Source organism: Oryx dammah, unplaced genomic scaffold, assembly GCF_014754425.2.
Source record: "Oryx dammah isolate SB20612 unplaced genomic scaffold, SCBI_Odam_1.1 HiC_scaffold_14, whole genome shotgun sequence".
NCBI lineage: Eukaryota > Metazoa > Chordata > Mammalia > Artiodactyla > Bovidae > Oryx > Oryx dammah.
Genome location: NW_024070198.1, coordinates 36,152,662 through 36,170,037, shown reverse-complemented (window position 1 = coordinate 36,170,037; position 17,376 = coordinate 36,152,662). Strand labels below are relative to the sequence as shown.

At 36.3% G+C, this 17,376-nt stretch overlaps 1 protein-coding gene across 3 annotated transcripts in view; it reads left to right on the top strand.

Moving 5' to 3' along the window:
- SHTN1 (shootin 1) overlaps positions 1–17,376 on the top strand; it is a 115,000-nt gene that overhangs the window by 44,008 nt on the left and 53,616 nt on the right. For all 3 annotated transcript variants that reach the window (XM_040254825.1, XM_040254824.1, XM_040254826.1), the window contains exons 4-8: positions 3,203–3,297; positions 7,927–8,095; positions 10,098–10,195; positions 12,039–12,120; positions 16,721–16,815. In XM_040254825.1, coding sequence (XP_040110759.1) covers positions 3,203–3,297; positions 7,927–8,095; positions 10,098–10,195; positions 12,039–12,120; positions 16,721–16,815 — 539 coding nt within the window. The remainder of the gene's footprint in view (positions 1–3,202; positions 3,298–7,926; positions 8,096–10,097; positions 10,196–12,038; positions 12,121–16,720; positions 16,816–17,376) is intronic.

Genomic DNA, 17,376 nt, shown 5'->3' with positions numbered 1-17,376 from the left:
GTCCGACTCTGTGCGACCCCATAGACGGTAGCCCACTGGGCTCCTCTGTCCCTAAAGTACTAGGATTTTTTAAAAACATAGCTTCAGTAGGGTCACTTTATTTAAAGTTCATCTTTTTTCTAAAACCTTTTTGTCATCCAAATTATAGATGTTTTAGGTACAGCACTGGGTCATGGATTGTGGACATTATGAGGAAAGCCTGAATTTAGGGCTATAGGCAAATCATTATATGAACAGTTAAAGTTTTGAAAAATCTTTATCATTTGAAAGTAAATAAATTTATATATTAAAAAAAAAAATTCTGGGACTTCCCTGGCAGTCCATTGGTTAAGACTCCATACTTTCACTGCAGGGGCACTGGTTTGATCCCTGGTGGCAGGACTAGGATCCCACATGCCATACAGTGCCACACAAAAAGTAATTTGTTTCATGTCAGGTGACCTGACTTTTGGTTTTGGAAATTGGATCATCCTTTGTAAAGATATAAATGCCCTTTGAATTATGCTCCTTGCTTTTGGATCTAGAAAGTTTGTAAATAGGTTTCTCTGGTGTCAGCTTAGCATTGGGATAATTTTTTAAACTGAAAATTAAAGCACAGTTTAAGTTTTCCAGTGTTCCTTCTTATAAGAAGAAATAAAAACCTACCTGATGGAGTTATACTGTATCAGAACTGGAGAAAATGTGGACTAGCGTTGCCCAGCTAAGTTTATCAAGTTAAATTACAGGGCACTTTTTACAAAATGTTTAGAAAATAAGTGTTGTTGTTGTTGTTTTCTTCTCTCTCTTTACTGGGGCTAAACCTTTCTAGTGTGGGGCTAAACTTTTCACTGTGGAATGATTTTTCTTACTCTTCCATGAGCAAGAATATTATTGAATAAAAAGTCAAATTCCTATGAAAAATGCAGAGTGTTTATGTTTTTGTTATGATAGTTAGAAATACCAGATTGTGGTAGAAGATGTCAAGTAGTTAAGGCTAAAAATTTGAAGTAATATTTGATGTTGTAAAAATTGTGTGGGTTTCTTTTCTCTTTCCTTCACAGTTTTGAAGAACCTACCTTGTAAACATAGTGATAAAATGCCAGGAATATTAGGACTTTAAGGAAATAATAGAGCCTATTATTTAAACTACAATATAAAAGGCAATTATATTGATGAAGAGCTACATGGTCTTTGTGTGTGTGAATAAACTTGGCCTGTGTTCAGCTTCTATTTGTTCTTCTGGCATAAACACATATTGTGTGTGATTCTAGTTTAATGGGGACCCGTTTGTATGCCAAGCAGCTGCATTTTAGGACCTATTGCGTGATTTCATAGCTCTCTGAAAATTGGTTCTATTCAGAACAAGAGATAGAAGAGGAGAAGGGGGGGTGCTGTGGAGGGGGGGTGGGGAGAGCTTCAACACACAATCATTTCTTTTCAATTGGAGCCAGAAAGGTTGATGACAACATGACCATTGTGTTATAATGATAAGACCACTACGGCATCTGTACCTCTCATCAAGGCTTTCACACAGCAGCAGATACAATTTAATTCACTGCTCTGTCAGCAGTGCTGATACCATTATGCCGTCTGTCTCCACAGTTATAATCACTGTCCTCTGAGAAATGCAGTTGAAATGATCTTGAGCAGTCAAAGAAACTCTCAATTAAGGCTGCCACTTCCAATGTGTCAGATTGTGTCTTATGCACTTGGTACAATTTTCACTTCCAATCCTGTTTATTTACAATGTCTACCAGTAATTACGCTTAACGTGTCATTTAGTGAGGGGGGCCCCTGCCAAGCCGATTGTTGGGTGCTGCTGTACCATTGAGTGGGAGTTTCTCGAAGTCAATGCCATCAGCAGCTTTTAGGCCCTGATGGGACGCAGTAGTAATGTTGATAATGCAAGTATCGTGCTCATCAAGTCATAATTAGATGCCACTCAAATGTGCCACTTGTAATAACAGTGTTGATTCATGTTTTTCTCGGTGACTGCAACTACTAATTAGTTAAGTGGTTTTTGGTTGGCCTGCATTTGCTGCGGATCATTATTACTCCTGAAAAAATGTCAAGGTTAGAGATGTTTCTGGCCATTTAGTGCTGCTTTATGAATTTGAATATTAACATAATAAGAACTTTGGATGGACTTAGGAAGTAATACATTTTTGTATTTAATTTGGAGAGAAATTTTTTCCCCTGAGTTTAATCATAATTGCAGGTTAATTAGGCTTAAATGAAGCAAGAGTAATCTCTCTTTGTGTTATGTGAGCCCAGTGCTTTTTCCCTAACTTTGTTGGGTTTCACGTTTTGGTGCCCTTAATTTTTCTTTTTTTTTTATAAGCCAAACAAATATCAATAAATATACATGTCTACAGTTAAGTTTGAGGTTCTGAGCATTTTCTTTTCAACTAGAATTATGGGTGAAAGGATTTGGCATTTTTCTTACTTGATCTTCAAAGTATAACTCAAGCTCTAAATTATTTTGTACTTTTGAATCTCATTTATATAAACCAGCCACTGAAAAGTCTGAGAACACCGAAAAGTCTGAGAATTGCTGTTTTTGAAACATTGGTTAAACATCAAGTTTGTTATTTTTTTTAATCTTCCTGACAGTCTGTGGTGTGAGAAGCAATTTGTTACCATCAACTTTTATCATCACATAGTGCAAAAATCTTGTTGCTATAGTTTTCTGCCCTGGAGTTTATGAAATACTTTGTCAGTAATAAAGACTATTATTGAAATACTCAATTTAGTTAAGCTGTCACATTGTTATTCTAGTTATGAGATCAATATGTGAGATTTGTTTTTAAACATTTCTCTTTAGCTAGTTTTCCTGAGAAGATGCATAAGTAGTATTCTGCAAAGAAAAGGAAATAATACATGCCACTTTTAATTTATGAGAGGTTCTTTTGTTTAAATTAGCAGACATGTCTATAGTTATATAGACAGCTACATAGAAAACAGACTCAAAAAAATTCTCAGTAGCTTTCCTAAAACGTGTGTAATAGCCATAAGAGTTCTTTGTTGTTTTCTTTCTTTCTACATTCAAATATTAGCTAAGATTTAATCAGAGCAGCATCTTCAACATTTTTTTTTTCCATGATAGCTGACGGTCTGGCCAGCTAAAGAATTACAGTATTCTTAATCATGGGACAAGATGTGTGGGCTTCTGGAATAGCTGACTAATCTCTGAATGCTAAGACTTTTCCCCCCTCATTCCTAGTTTCTCACATGGTTATAGAGGAAGTGAATTTTATGCAGAACCATCTTGAAATAGAGAAGACTTGTCGAGAAAGTGCTGAAGCTTTGGCAACAAAGGTGAGACATTTCATATAAAGGAATTCTACCTGAGCTTTTAAAGTTCAACTTGCTTTTCTACACAGTGACTTCTATTTTCTTCTGCTTTTCTAGCTCTCTAATCAGTTGATTCTGATCCTCATCAGAGGTCTCAGAATCCTGAAATGTGATTATGTAAATATCTGTCTTAATGCCAAGATTATTTCAATTATAAAAAAAGAAGTGTTTGTCTATGTGTATCTCAGTATTTCTGTGTGTGTGTGATTTTTGCCTATGAAAATGGTCCCAGAGTGGTCTGTTGAACTCGACTTTTCTGATGTCTGTGCGTTTGGTTAAAATGCTAAACAAGTTTAAAACTAACTGAAAGTGGCATAAAAGAGCAATGAGTGTTTCCTGTTTGAATCAGATGAAAAAGTCAGCCTCAGACTGTACATTTCAGGTGATTATTTGTGAAAGCAGAGTGAGGGCATGCTAAGGGTGACCTCCAGTGCACCACTGATTGCTTCTAGCTGATGAATTTACCAAGTGTGTAATTTTCTATATTCTATCTCATCAGAAGTACATTATTATTAAGGAATATTTTTTATCTCTGTCTTACGTATTTTGGGTTGGGCAAAATGCATCTGAACCACTTCATCAGAAAATGGATTACAGCGATTTTCAGCCAGATTTCATTAGTGATGCTGGTTTTGTTTCTTTCCCCTCTCCACTGTCACCTACCTCCATAGTGTTTCTTTAGATGCACCTGAAACTCTATACATCAGACAGTCAATCAGTCAATTTAATCTATGTGCATTAGCATTGTGCTTGCTAGAGGTATTTGCTTAATTGTTTGCATAACGACACTACATTAGAATTCATAAGATATGCAGGCAGAACCTAAATAAGTATATTAATGTGTGTATATAGCTTCTCTTCCATGATTTGTCCAAAGAATCTATAGCGATAGAGGCTGTTGTTTTAAAAAGAATGATAACATGGAGGTTCTATTCTGTATATCTCTAGGGTTCACAGGTTCATAATATTGTTTGAATTTCTTTTCATTTCCTTTTCTTCTTTTGGGCCAAGTAGAAAAAATGTGTTTGGAGCATACTAGCTATTCTGAATCTTGTAGTGGCTAAGGATAGTTTCTGTATTTTCTCTTGTTTTTAACCAGTATTCCTGTTGCTATGGTATATCCACAGTGAGAACCCTATCTCTCAGGACTGGCAGTTTATGGAAAACAATGGTTTGGGAGGCAGTATATACAGGTTTTATTACCAGTTATATAATTTTGGACATACGTGACTTTGACCAGGTTAATTCCGTTCCCTAGACGGCTGTTGTCTCATCTTAAATAACAGGATAACCTTGAATTGGGACTAAAGTGAAAATGGGACAGACTTTGTTTATGATAACTTTAATCATTGGTCCCCTTAAAATTATTTTATTATTTCCCCCCTTTTGTGTTTAACAGTTGATTTTGAGCGGAAGAATTCACGCATCTAACCTGCAATCATCATGTCATAATTTTCAAAGTAGACCAGGATTGATTTCTTAAGAATACCCAGACCCACTGCTCTAGGAGTATGGCCCAGGCATGTGAATGTTGAAAAAGTTGCCAGGTGGCTGTATAGTCATCCCTGGTTATGACAGTGTTACTAATCTCTGGGGTCATTTTTACAGTTTAGTATTGATAATAGAACCCTTAACGTAGAGTTTGTCTTCTTAAGAAGCCCTTTTGAAAATGGACAAATGGTTTGTTTTTGAGGCTACAGTGTACTTTAGGATACAGTGTATGTGGACTTTAGAATAAAAAACCAAAAAAATCTATTCGATTAAATGCTATCAATATGCTCATTAGATGTAAAAGAAGCTACAGCTTTGAATACAAAGTTTGGAAGCCTCATTATATATGTGATCAGTAAGTGAAAGTAACACATCCTGATTTAAGTATTAATTGTCATTTTTGAAAATAGTTTTCATTTTCTAAAAAGCAAAATTTCTGTAAGTTCTTATTTTTCTAAGTCTTTGCTCTCAAATTAAGGGCAAATAGAATGTTTAATTCTTATGATGCAATTTGCATTTTCCTTAGAAGCAAGTATGGATGCTTTGCTTTGCTGAAATGTGAAAGTTAAACCAATAGAATATAGACCAGTTATTTAAATTGTATGATCCAGGTCTGTTTAACATGCTTATTTTGTGTCTTTAACTATCCATTAAACTGTGCTCTATATAAAAACCCAGTTTAAATTTGAATATAGCATAACGTTCTGTTCCTGTAGGGTTATGAAAGGTTTATTTTTGCCTTCTAACTTAGGAGAGTTCTGAAACAGAAGTAGCGTGCATTAACCTATATAACCTGATGGCTAATAACTGCAGTGACATTGCTTAGCTTAAATTTGTGAGTTCAGAGTTCTCAAAAATTTCTACTTCATATGGTCATAAGATTTCATGTGTATAAATCTTGTATTTTCTTCTTTCAGAATATGAAAATGATGTTTCCAGAGAAGACTTGTGAAATTATGTTTGGCTTTTTTCTTGAGAAAGTAACTTTGTTGAATAGAGTAATTGTATTACAGCCAAATAGCTGGTAGATATTGGTGCCTAGTTTGATTGGAACATTAAACTCTTTTGAGAGCAGAACTGTTAACTGTTACGTTATCAAATGTTACTTTGATGGTGGCCTGGGAAGTAGTATGTTAAGCATCAGATGGCAAAAATGAGTATTTCCAGTTTTTCATGAATCCTGGGGAAAGGAACATTGTATAGATAAATGCCTTGGTTGAAGAATACTAGCTTATAAATGATTTCTGGAGGAAAATTAATTAGTAACAAAATTAATCTCTTTTGTTACTATTAGCTAATATTTGTTGAATTTTTACTGTAAGTCACTTACTATGTTAAATGCTTTATATATAATATGTCATTTAATCTGCATATTATGGGATGGAGACTATTTTAATCTTTAGTAGCTAATGAGAAAACTGACACTGAAAGATTATTCTAGAGGCAGAGACAGAATTTGATTGCAGAGCTGTGTTCTCAGCTCTGCTATAATACTGCTGCTGCTAATTGTATAGAAATATATACCCAAGTACTGCATTCCTCCACATCAATTATTCTTAGTGTTGATGTACGTTTGAATCACCTGGGAAGCCCTGAAGAAGTACTATGCTGGACTCTATCGCCAGAGATTTTTGGCCTGGTGGGAGGGCCTGCTTCCTCAGGCCAAATATGGGAAGTTGTTTTTTTTTTTCTTTAACTCTACTGATTGTAATGTGCTAGGCTGGGAACCATTTGTTTATTAGGAGGCAGAATTACAAATTAGCTCTTGAGTTTTTCCACTCTTTTCTTAAATTGTTCTTTTTTCCCTGCATTCTGAAAAGATATCATCCTTTGAGAATTGACAATGATCCTTGAGCCTCTAGTGCCGTGCTCTAGCATTCATGGTTCAAAGAAGCCACGACAGTGCTTACTTGAATTGTCCATCTGAAGGAAGAGAGACTGGGAATCGTAGGTCTCTTATCATATTTCTGATCCTCTCCTGTAATATGGAGAGCTAGAAGCTGGAGCTATGTCTGGGGACTGGGAGTAAAAGTCTGTGCCTGATTCTTTGAATGGATCTCGCCAGCCTTCCCAGGAAGAATCCAGGAAAGGGTTCAAAGCCATTCCTGAGTGATCCTTCCTGATTCCCCAGAGAGGTCAGGGAACCTCTTGCGTTCCAGACCTTGCTAGTGATATGGGCTGGGCTTTCTCTGAGAGAAATCCTGAGGGGTCCTAATCATGATGACAAATGAAAGACCAAAGCCAGACAAGTGCCATACTAAACATCTTATTCTGGTGTAAAGTTTACATAGAGAAGGGCCTTTAGCATTCTGGTGAAATATTTCTATTTGTATTTATATTCAGTCTATTGTGTATTATTAGAATTCTAGGGATAGACAGAAACACGTTTTGAATTAGTTTAAGCAAGAAAAGGGGAAAAAAAGTAGGAGTTTGTTCAGAGGGATAGTGGAGAATCCCATAGAATCCATGAGCTAGTCGCATTTTAGGAATGGACTGGAACCCTGTGGGAAACCCAGTGTCTGTTGCTTTTCTCTGTCTCTGCACATTGGCTCCATTTTGGCCTTGCTGCAGACTGCCTTTCTGTATTCCTCAGGTGAGTAGTGTGGTGTGGTTGCCAGTAGCTACTGTACATCCAGACACATGGACAGGAGTTCCTGTCCAGGAGAACAGGAATTGCTTTGGAAGAACTTGGCTGTTCCAGAAATTGTGTGGAACATGAAGAGGCAGTGGCAATGTCTCAAAAATAGAGAGTGTGGGACAAACATATAAAAGGTGTTCACAGCACAGCATCAAACCAAATAAAGTGTCTTAAATTAGGACTATTAATGACTGGATAAATTGAAATTCGATATAATCTATTCTGGTGTTTTATCTTAATTCTTCTTGTATTTATCCATTATAACTAGCATTTTCACATGTAAGGCATAGGTCTTAATTAGTTTAATGTTAAAAAGTATAAATAAAATAATATTTAGTGACTCTTCTGTTTCATGCTGTGAATGTTGATGAATGTGTAGACAAAAAGACACTTAATTTGACTATTGTATAAAAACCCAAGACACTCATTTGCTATTAAAATAACTGTCTTTATATTTGCCTTAGTTAAATAAAGAAAATAAAGCATTGAAAAGAATCAGCATGTTATACATGGCCAAGCTGGGGCCAGATGTAATAACTGAGGAGATTAACATTGATGATGAAGATTCAGCCATGGACCCGGAGGATGTTGCCAAGACTTGTGTCTCAGTACAGTGTCAGAAGCAGATCAAAGGTAGGATTCCTGGCTTAATTATTTGAACATGGTTTTGACTCCTATTAGGATAATGCTTCTCAACCCTGGTTGCACATTGAAATTACATAAGGATTTCAATAAATACTGATGCCTGGGTCCTTTTTTGGAAAAAAAATTCTGATTATTTGTCCCAGAGGTTAGTCTGGTTGAGAATCATGATGACTGTAGCTTTATGAGTTACTTTCTTGTTTGGGATTAGGTACTTTTGAAAGCACCATCTTGACAGGAACAGTCAGTTAACCTATACATGTCTTAAGGATAGGACTGTGTGTTAAGATATTTTTGTTAAATGAAAGAATGAATGAATAAAAATTTATTTGGCCAACACCTTCTATTAGTCGGATTTCTCTGTTGAAATCTTTGGGGAAGATACCTCCCGAAACTGCTTTGTCTCTGCCCTCCAAGAACTTCTCTTAAGATTCAAGCAATGAACTAGAAGCAATATGTAGTATTAAGCAACTGTGTTGGTCCCCAAATGATTCTGTAAGACAAAACCACATAATACATCTGTGAAGTACACATTTACTCTTTTAATAAATAAACACGCACATATAGTTTAGGATGTAGGAAAACAGTCTAGGGCTTGGTAATTACTAGAGCATTTTAACTTACTGTACCTGTCAAGAATAATATTTGTTGGTTTGATAGATAAAACTTCAGTTGAAGATATAAAGAAGAAAGTAAAAAGAAAGCCATTTTAACCCTGTGTGCACTCAATTGCTAAGCCGTATTCAACTCTTTGTGATGCCGTGGACTGACCACAGCCCACCAGGCTCCTCTGTCCATGGGCTTTCCCAGGGAAGAATACTGGAGTGTGTTGCCATCTCCTCCTACAGGGGATCTTCCTGATCCTGTAATCGAACCTGCGTTTCCTCTATCTCCTGCCTTGGCAGGGAGATTCCTTAACCACTGAGCCACCTGGGAGGCCCTTCTTACCCTCTCACCTAAGAAAAAATTGTATTTATGTTGGCAGGAATGGGGAGAGGAAGTTTAAAGGCTTCCCTTTTGTTTCTATTTCTCCCTTCTGTTAGATCTTGAATAGTATGGTCTCTGATTCTTTTTCAAGATTAGTCCGGCAGTGGAGAAAGTGGTTTTGAAATAAGTCTCTTGAGAGCCCCTTCATTAATCTGAGTTCATGTAAAAAGTTTGATTTAATTTATTAGTAAATAACCACATAGAGCGTTTCTTATTGTCCTTGGAGAAGGGTAAGAAATTAAAAGCACTTAAAAGCTAAGTGGCAAAACTATGTGGGCCTGGGTATAAATTTAAGTACTGTGCTAGTCCATGTATTTTTTTTTAACATTTGAGTGGTAGAAGTAACTTTAATATAACACCAGAAGCTTTTGCTCTTATAGTGCCTAATATTTTTACTCTAGTAACACAGTTTTCAGTTAATCTCAATAATATGAAATATGAAATAAATTAAGAAACAAAACACCCACAACTCTGGAGAGAAAATTATTAGAATTAACCCTTTTTCAAATAGGTTATATTTTGAGTCAGTTCAAATAATATTTAAGGGCTATAAATTGGCAGCACATCAGGATTTTTTTCTTTAAATCAAAATCTCCAAATTGTTAGCTGCCCCGTTTGTTTGTATTGCATTGTGACAAGAGCCCATGGCCATTATAAAATAAAAAAGAAATTAGTACAATGCCTTAATTTGTTTTGCTAAAAGCTTAAAAAATCCTTCTTCTAAAATGCCAGACAGTTTCTAGAATATAGGTTTGATACAATGCAGAGAAAACATAATCTGGTACATTTAACATAATGAGAAAGCCTGATAGAAAATTTAAGAAACATAGCTATATTAGGAGTGGGGAACAAGTGAAATTTCCATTGTCTTTTGCTGCTTCCTTTTCCTTCTAATTGTTGAAAACCTTTGACAGTAAACTGCTCATGGACTGGTATTTTCAATTCTTCTGACAAGATTGATTTCTTCTTTTAAAAATAAGGCTTTATTTTTTCTTTAAAAATGCAGAACTTCGAGATCAAATTGTATCTGCTCAGGAGGAAAAGAAGATATTAGCCATCGAACTGGAAAATCTCAAGAGCAAACTTGTAGAAGTAACAGAAGAAGTATGTATCTTAGGCCCGAAAGGCAGGACCTTTAGTGTTTTAAGATATTTGGGGACAGGCTGCATCAAAAACTTGCTGTTGGAAGCTAATTTCTGACATGAGAACCATGTACCAGTTTTAATCTTCTCTTGTCCCCACTATTCCAGACCTACAAAATGGTATAGAAAATAAGATCATAAGCATTCATGGGCCTACTCTGTAGCTCAAGAAATAATGTACTAAAATAGCATCGAAGTGTTTCCTGTTATCCCGCATGTTTCACTGTTTGCAGATTTGTGACAGTGATACCTGCCTCTGAAATCAAACACTGTTGCTGCTGGTGAAGAATGATTTTGCTTCTCTAGTCGAGGGCTAACTCAGTAGAGAAAGGCTCTCCTCCTCTGTACCTCCCAACACAGGCATATATGGTAGATGGTAGAATGGGTTCAAGTGGGTATTTGGAGAATCTTTTTATTTTTTCTTCTGAATTGTCTGTAAAAGCAAGAGCACGTACTTAGCCTTCTTTGCACGCAGCTTCAAGAATCTGCCTTTGCAGTTTCAATTTAACTTGTGTCAGTGGTTCTCAGAGTCGGTAGCCCAAGGTTTCCCCACTGATGTGCTATAGCACCTTGATATCTTGCCAGTGATATCAAGTGTCCCGGGGTATTGTCCCTTCAGTGAGCAGCCGCGTCCAGTTCCCATACACATATTCTTAAGGACCAGAATGTGAAAATGGTTGGGAAGCAGTGCCCATCTACCTCCCAGCCTCAGTTACTGTTTCAGTAAGTATGAGTGGGAAGAAGGATAATGATATTTTGAAAGTACTGAGCAGGGTATACCAGTTACTAATTTAAACAGAAAGCAACAGTATACTTTGTACTAAAAGAGACCAGTTCACAGACTCTCTGGAAGTGCTGATGGATTCAGGGGCCCTTTCAGGACCATCATCTTAGCTTGTTTCTTGAGTGTTATCGTAGGAGAGAAAGACATTTTGATGCATTCCATTTCTCAGTTATAATTATTTATTGATGATTCACTTCCCTCCCATTTAGAGGTATTATTGGAAGCCATTTCAGAAGTTAGTTTTTTTATGATTATTTCAGACATCTGAACATCCATATGCTGACCACGCAGTTCAGTACATAAAACATTAACATATTATTGAAACCCATGTGTATCTCTCCCTGAGTGCATTCTCCTGACTCCCTGCCTTGTTTCTCCAAGCAACCATTATTCTGAACTTGGTTTTTATGATTTCAGTGATTATATTTATACAATAACTAGTATTTTGAATGTTTTTAACTATATAAATTTGCTTCTTAAATTCAACATAATGCTTTTGAGATCTATCCACTTGCTATATGTAACTTTACATTCTTTTTTTAGAACTTTACTATGATATTCTCTTTTCCTGTGATGCCAAAAATTATTTCAGAAAGTGAAGTTTTTTGGGGGGAGGTTTTCATATGTATTTTATTTAAGCCAAATGTCATCAAAGTGTAAAATGAATGCCAAAATTTAATATTGTATCTCTGATTAAATGATTCAGGTATATTTTGGGTGCAGTCTAGTTGGATTTTTCCTTTTGAAATATCATTTACGTTGGATGACTAGAACATTGCCATATTTAAGGAGCAATGCTAATGCTATTTGGAATTTGTAAAGAAGTTCCAGATAGATATCCTAAATTAAATAGATACTTTGAGGCTATAAAAATGCTTTAATAAAAGCCTAACACAGTGAAGGCAGTTATTGCTTTAATGTAGCATTGTGTTGAAAATTGAACAGCAGTTTAAGTCACCCATCATCATGTCATGTTTTACAATTTTGGATGTTTTCTCCTCTCACAATATCACATTTTTAGGTAAATAAAGTTAAACAAGAAAAAGATGTTTTAAATTTGGAAGTTCTTGAACAGAGAAAAGTCTTAGAAAAATGCAATAGAGGTATGTGTTTCTAGTCTTTTCTTTCAAATCTGTAACTTACTTTGTTTATATATATTTTGTATTATTTTATACCTGTGTCTAAAGAGTGTTGTAGCAAAAGTTTTCTATATTGTGTCTTAACGTCTAGCAATGAGTCTCTCTCATTTCCTGTTCTTTTATCACCTAAGTTAAGAGCCGAGGAAATTTAAAAGTGTTTCTGCTTAAGGAATTCACAACCCACTCATTTTGAAACTTCAGACCTAAATCCTCTTTTGTCCTGTAGGACAGGATACATGTAGGATGGACCATGGCTGTACTGGTATTTATGTATCTGGTAGGGTTATTCAGTAAACCTCTCCTCAGTCCAGCAGAGATTGGGATAGTTACATAAATACATGCAACATTAGATGATAAAATTTTAAATTAAGAGGAAAAGGAAATAGTTTCATCAGAACTATCTAGATTCCATACACATATGTTAACATACAATATTTGTCTTTCTCTTTATGACTTACTTCGCCCTGTACAATAGGCTCTGGTTTTATCCACCTCATTAGGACTAACTAAAATGCGTTCTTTTTTTTTAAAGCTGAGTAGCTTTCCATTGTATATATGTACCAAAATTTCTGTATCCATTCGCCGTGGAGATGCAGACATAGAGAACAGACTCATGGACAGTGTGGAAGGGGTGGGGGCCAAGTCACTTTGTTCATGTCTGACTCTTTGTGACCCTGTGGGCCATAGCCCACCAGGCTCCTCTGTCCATGGGATTCTCCAGGCAAGAACACTGGAGTGGGTTGCCATTTCCTTCTCCAGGGGATCTTCCCAATCCAGAGACTGAACCTGCATCTCTTATGTCTCCTGCATTAACAGGCAGTTTCTTTACCACTAACACCATATGAGAGAGTGGCATGGAAACATAGACATTACCATATATAAAATATAGTCAGTGGGAATTTGCGGTGTGATATAGGGAGCTCAAGCCCGTGTTCTCTGAACACCTAGAGCAGTGGGATGGGATGGGAGTTGGGAGGGAGTTTCAGGAGGGAGGGGACATGGCTGATTCATGTTGATGTATGGCAGAAACCAGCACGGTGTTGTAATACAAATATCTTGCAATAAAAAATTTAAAGAAAAGAGGATATGGAAAACAGGACAAAGGGAAAGTGAAAGTATGTGTTCAGATACAAAGTGCTTCCTTGTTCCAAGTCCTTGCACATTTCCTGCCTGTGTGCCTGAAGTCTGGCTGTGAGCTCTCTGGGAGCCAGAGCCGTGAGAGATTCGTGATCTTTTCTGTGAATCACAGAAAAATTTACCTCTTCGTCAGGAGAAGCAGACCTGGTGAGAAGGAGCTTTCTTCTAGAGAAAATTCTGTGTAATTTGATTTTATCATCCTAGTCATAAAGCATAGCATCTAATCTCATGGTGCCGTTTCTTATGTCTCTGGGTTTAGGACAAAGGAGTTATGCCAAAGTGCAAACGTAATTCTCAAGGGGAGCAAGGTCTCTTCCTGTGCCTTTTGTTCCCCTTTTTCTCTTCAGCCACTGTCTTTCCTAGTTCAGAAACTACAACTCGAAAAGGAAACCTTTCAGACCCAGGACCTTCCCTGTTGGTAGTGGTGGTGGTTCTCTATCTTTGTGTCATTCATGACTTGAGATTCTTTTCTTTTTAATAAATGAACTTATAGCTAAGTGTGGGAGATGCACTGGGTTGTAGCATTTCCTTTGCTCTTTGTGCATTTAAGAAGATAGAAATGGTATAGAAGAATTTTCAGTTGTGATACACTATGCTATTAATAGCGTTCTACAAAGGTTAGTATGATGGCCCTTGCCTTCAGGGAGTCCCCTATCTAGGAAGAGAGAGAGATTATGTAAATAAATACATGACTAGGACCAACCCAATTTATTTCAGGATCTAAGAGGATCAGGACATGTGAAAATTCACTTTTTATCATAGTGTTCTGGTCATAGGAAAGAAAGTCAATTATCTTGCCCAGGACTTCTTTTTAAAAATAGGTTTGAGAATCATTTAGCTCTCAGGGACCTATAATTCACATCACAAACCACCACTTACATTGCTTCACTTGAGCAAGACTGTTAGTCTTTCCTCTGAGGAGGCGGTAGATTGACCGAGTACAAAGTTTGAAATTCTATGTCATTACACAGCAAACCAGTTCTTAGTCAGTTAAGACTGAAGTGCCCCGGAGGAACAGCTTGTGAAAGCAGCCATTAAGAGAGCCTTTTTAAAGCTTTTTATCGCTATGACTCAGCTCAGAGTTGAGAGTGCCTGGCCAGAATCTGATGGAGAGATCAATGTACTATCCACCCATGTGGTACCTAGTTGGTGATGACGCCATCACTCCCTCTGTCCCATCTATATCATTATTTAACAAAATGTCAAAAAGTAGGAAAGAATTCATGTTGCTCCTATTTGACAGGATATTCCCTTTGAAGGTTTCTGCCCACAGGGATTCTTTAATACAAAGGTCTCTACAGATCTAAGGCTGTTTCTTTTCTTTATAAACATGGATAACACTTTGAAACAACTAATACACGCACACACACACACACACACAAACACACATACACATTTTTCTTTCTTTTTATTCAGGTAACATACATTTTTGGTGGGAAGTATAAATGCATATTGGAAAAGGAAAAAAATCAACTTTTATAGTCCAGGTACGAGCACTGTTAACATTTTAGTGTTTATTCTTCTGGGAGGGGAAAAGAGGGGAGGGACAATTTACAGGTAGGGGACTAAGAGGTACAAACTATTATGTAATAAGATAATTTACAAGGATATGTTATACAACACAGGGAATATAGTCAGTATTTTATAACTAAATGAAGCATAACCTTTAAAAATTATGAATCACTATACTGTATACCTGTAACATAATTTTGTGCATCAACTATATTTCAGTCAAAAAGCCTATATATACAGGTTAAATTGTTTGTTAAATATGTTTATAATATATATGGAGTATAAAGAAAATACCAGCAAAAGGGATAGTCTTTTTATCCATTGGTACTTTACAAGCCCCTGAACATCAATCTCTACTTATATTTCTTCATTGAATTTTTATCATAGTTTTTATTTGTAGTTTTTCAGATATGTATATATCTCTAAACAGCATATTATTTAATTTTGCATGAACTTGATATATATGCTGTCATTTTTCCCTGTGGCCTGCAACTTTTTGCATTTGTGAGGTTCATCCATATTAAAGGATTTTACTGTGGTATGTTTCTTTTCACTGCTGTATAATATTTCATTTGATGTCTATACCAAAATTTGTTTATCCAGTATCCAGTTGGTGGATGTTTGAGTTTTTTCCAGGTTTTTGCTATTCCAAGTCATCCTGTTATGAGAATTCTTACACATGTCTTCTGGTGCAAATATCAAAGAGTTTCACTAACGTACACACCAAATGTAATATTTTGTCTTCAATTTCACTACATAATGCCAGATTACTTTTAAAGTAGGTCTGTAAGTTTATATACCTGTTAACAGTGTGTTTGTTTTCATTGTTCTGTGCCCTGTCCAAACTTGATATAGCTATACTTTAAATTTTTTGGCAGTCACCTCTTTGGTGAGTATAAAAAGAAAGCTATGGTTTTCTTTCCATCTCCTTGGTTACTGATAAAGATATTTCTTGGCCTTTTACATATTTCCTCCTCTGTGAAACTTTTATTGATGTGTTTTATATGTGGCTTTTAAGAAATAGGGATGAGTTCATTTTAAAGATATATCATGAAGGTCTTTCCCATTTAGGAAATATGCCTCTACAATATAATTTTTTATGTTTTTATGTTGGTTTCTACCATACAACAGTGCACAACGGTGCAAATCAATCGTTATATATAGCCTTTCCCTCTTGAGCTTTCCTTTCCACTCCCATCCCACCCCTTTGGGTCATCACAGAGCACCAGGCTGGCCTCCCTGTGCTATCCAGCGACTTCCCACTAGTTATCTGTCTTATACATGGTAGTGTATATATATCTACACTACCTTCTTAATTCATCTGACACATTCCTTCCCCCGCTGTGTCCCATCATCTGTTCTCTATGTCTGCATCTCCATTCTTCCCCTGAAAGGATGTTCATCAGTACTGGTTTTCTGGATTCCGTTATCTATGCATCAATGTACAATATTTGTTTTTCTCTTTCTTCACTCTGTATAAAAGGCTCTAGGTTCAGCCACCTCACTGCAACTCACTCAGTACAACATAATCCTGTTGGCAGAATATTTCTTGTATATTTCTCTACTTACTGACCCCTCAATGTTAGGTCATCTCAATTGTTTCATTATTTTCAGCAGTGATGCAGAGAGCACCTTTACAATTAGATCTCTGTAGGTTCGTGATTCATTCTTTCAGGAGAATAAATACATTTCTAAAAGTGGAATTGTTGAGTCAAAGGGTATGAATAGTTTCAGATTTTTGATTCACATTGCCAGTTGCTCTCTGAAAAGGTGTTATCTCATTTATATTCCAGCCAGCAATGAATGTGGGTGTTTGTATGCCTGAATAAGGAATCTTTTTGATGCTGTTTTTTCATCCATTTGCCTGATAATCGGTGTGGCCTATTGTCCATTTTCTTTTCCTTGTCTTCTTAAGTGTCCATGCTAGCAGTAGAAGAGTATGAGGAAATGCAGGTGAACTTGGAGCTGGAGAAGGACCTTCGAAAGAAAGCAGAGTCATTTGCACAAGAGGTAAATGTTTTGCAGAGACCTAATTTTTTAGTTTCATATTTTAAAGAGCTTTGCAGATGACATATGAAAACATTTTTTGAGGTTGAACAAACACTTGTCACTCTGAATAAAGATCATCTGATCTAGGGAGCTATTTGGAATAGTATCAAGTTCACTGAACCTGGTGTCAGAGATCTGAGTTTACATTTTGCCATGTCATTCGGGTAGTAGTTGTTTGTTACTAGGAGTTCTTAACCACTTTGGGCTTCACTTTCACCATCTGTAAAATGGGTGATGATACCAACCTCACCAAGTGGATTGTAAAATCAAATGGCATGAGTCTTCATAAGAATTTTATAAACTAGAAAATGCTGTATTGCAAAAATAAATTGTATTTAGGGATACCCATCCCATTACTTGTGATTGAAAGTCCGGTTTGAGTGCAGGACTTTTGTATATTTCCAAAAGCCTTAAGAAACTAGGTTACATCTCAGTATACCATCTGAAAGAGCAACATCATGGTCTTCAGTGACTGTTCAGTGCTCTCATTGTGTGTCTTGATTCTGCCACTTGCTGTGGAAC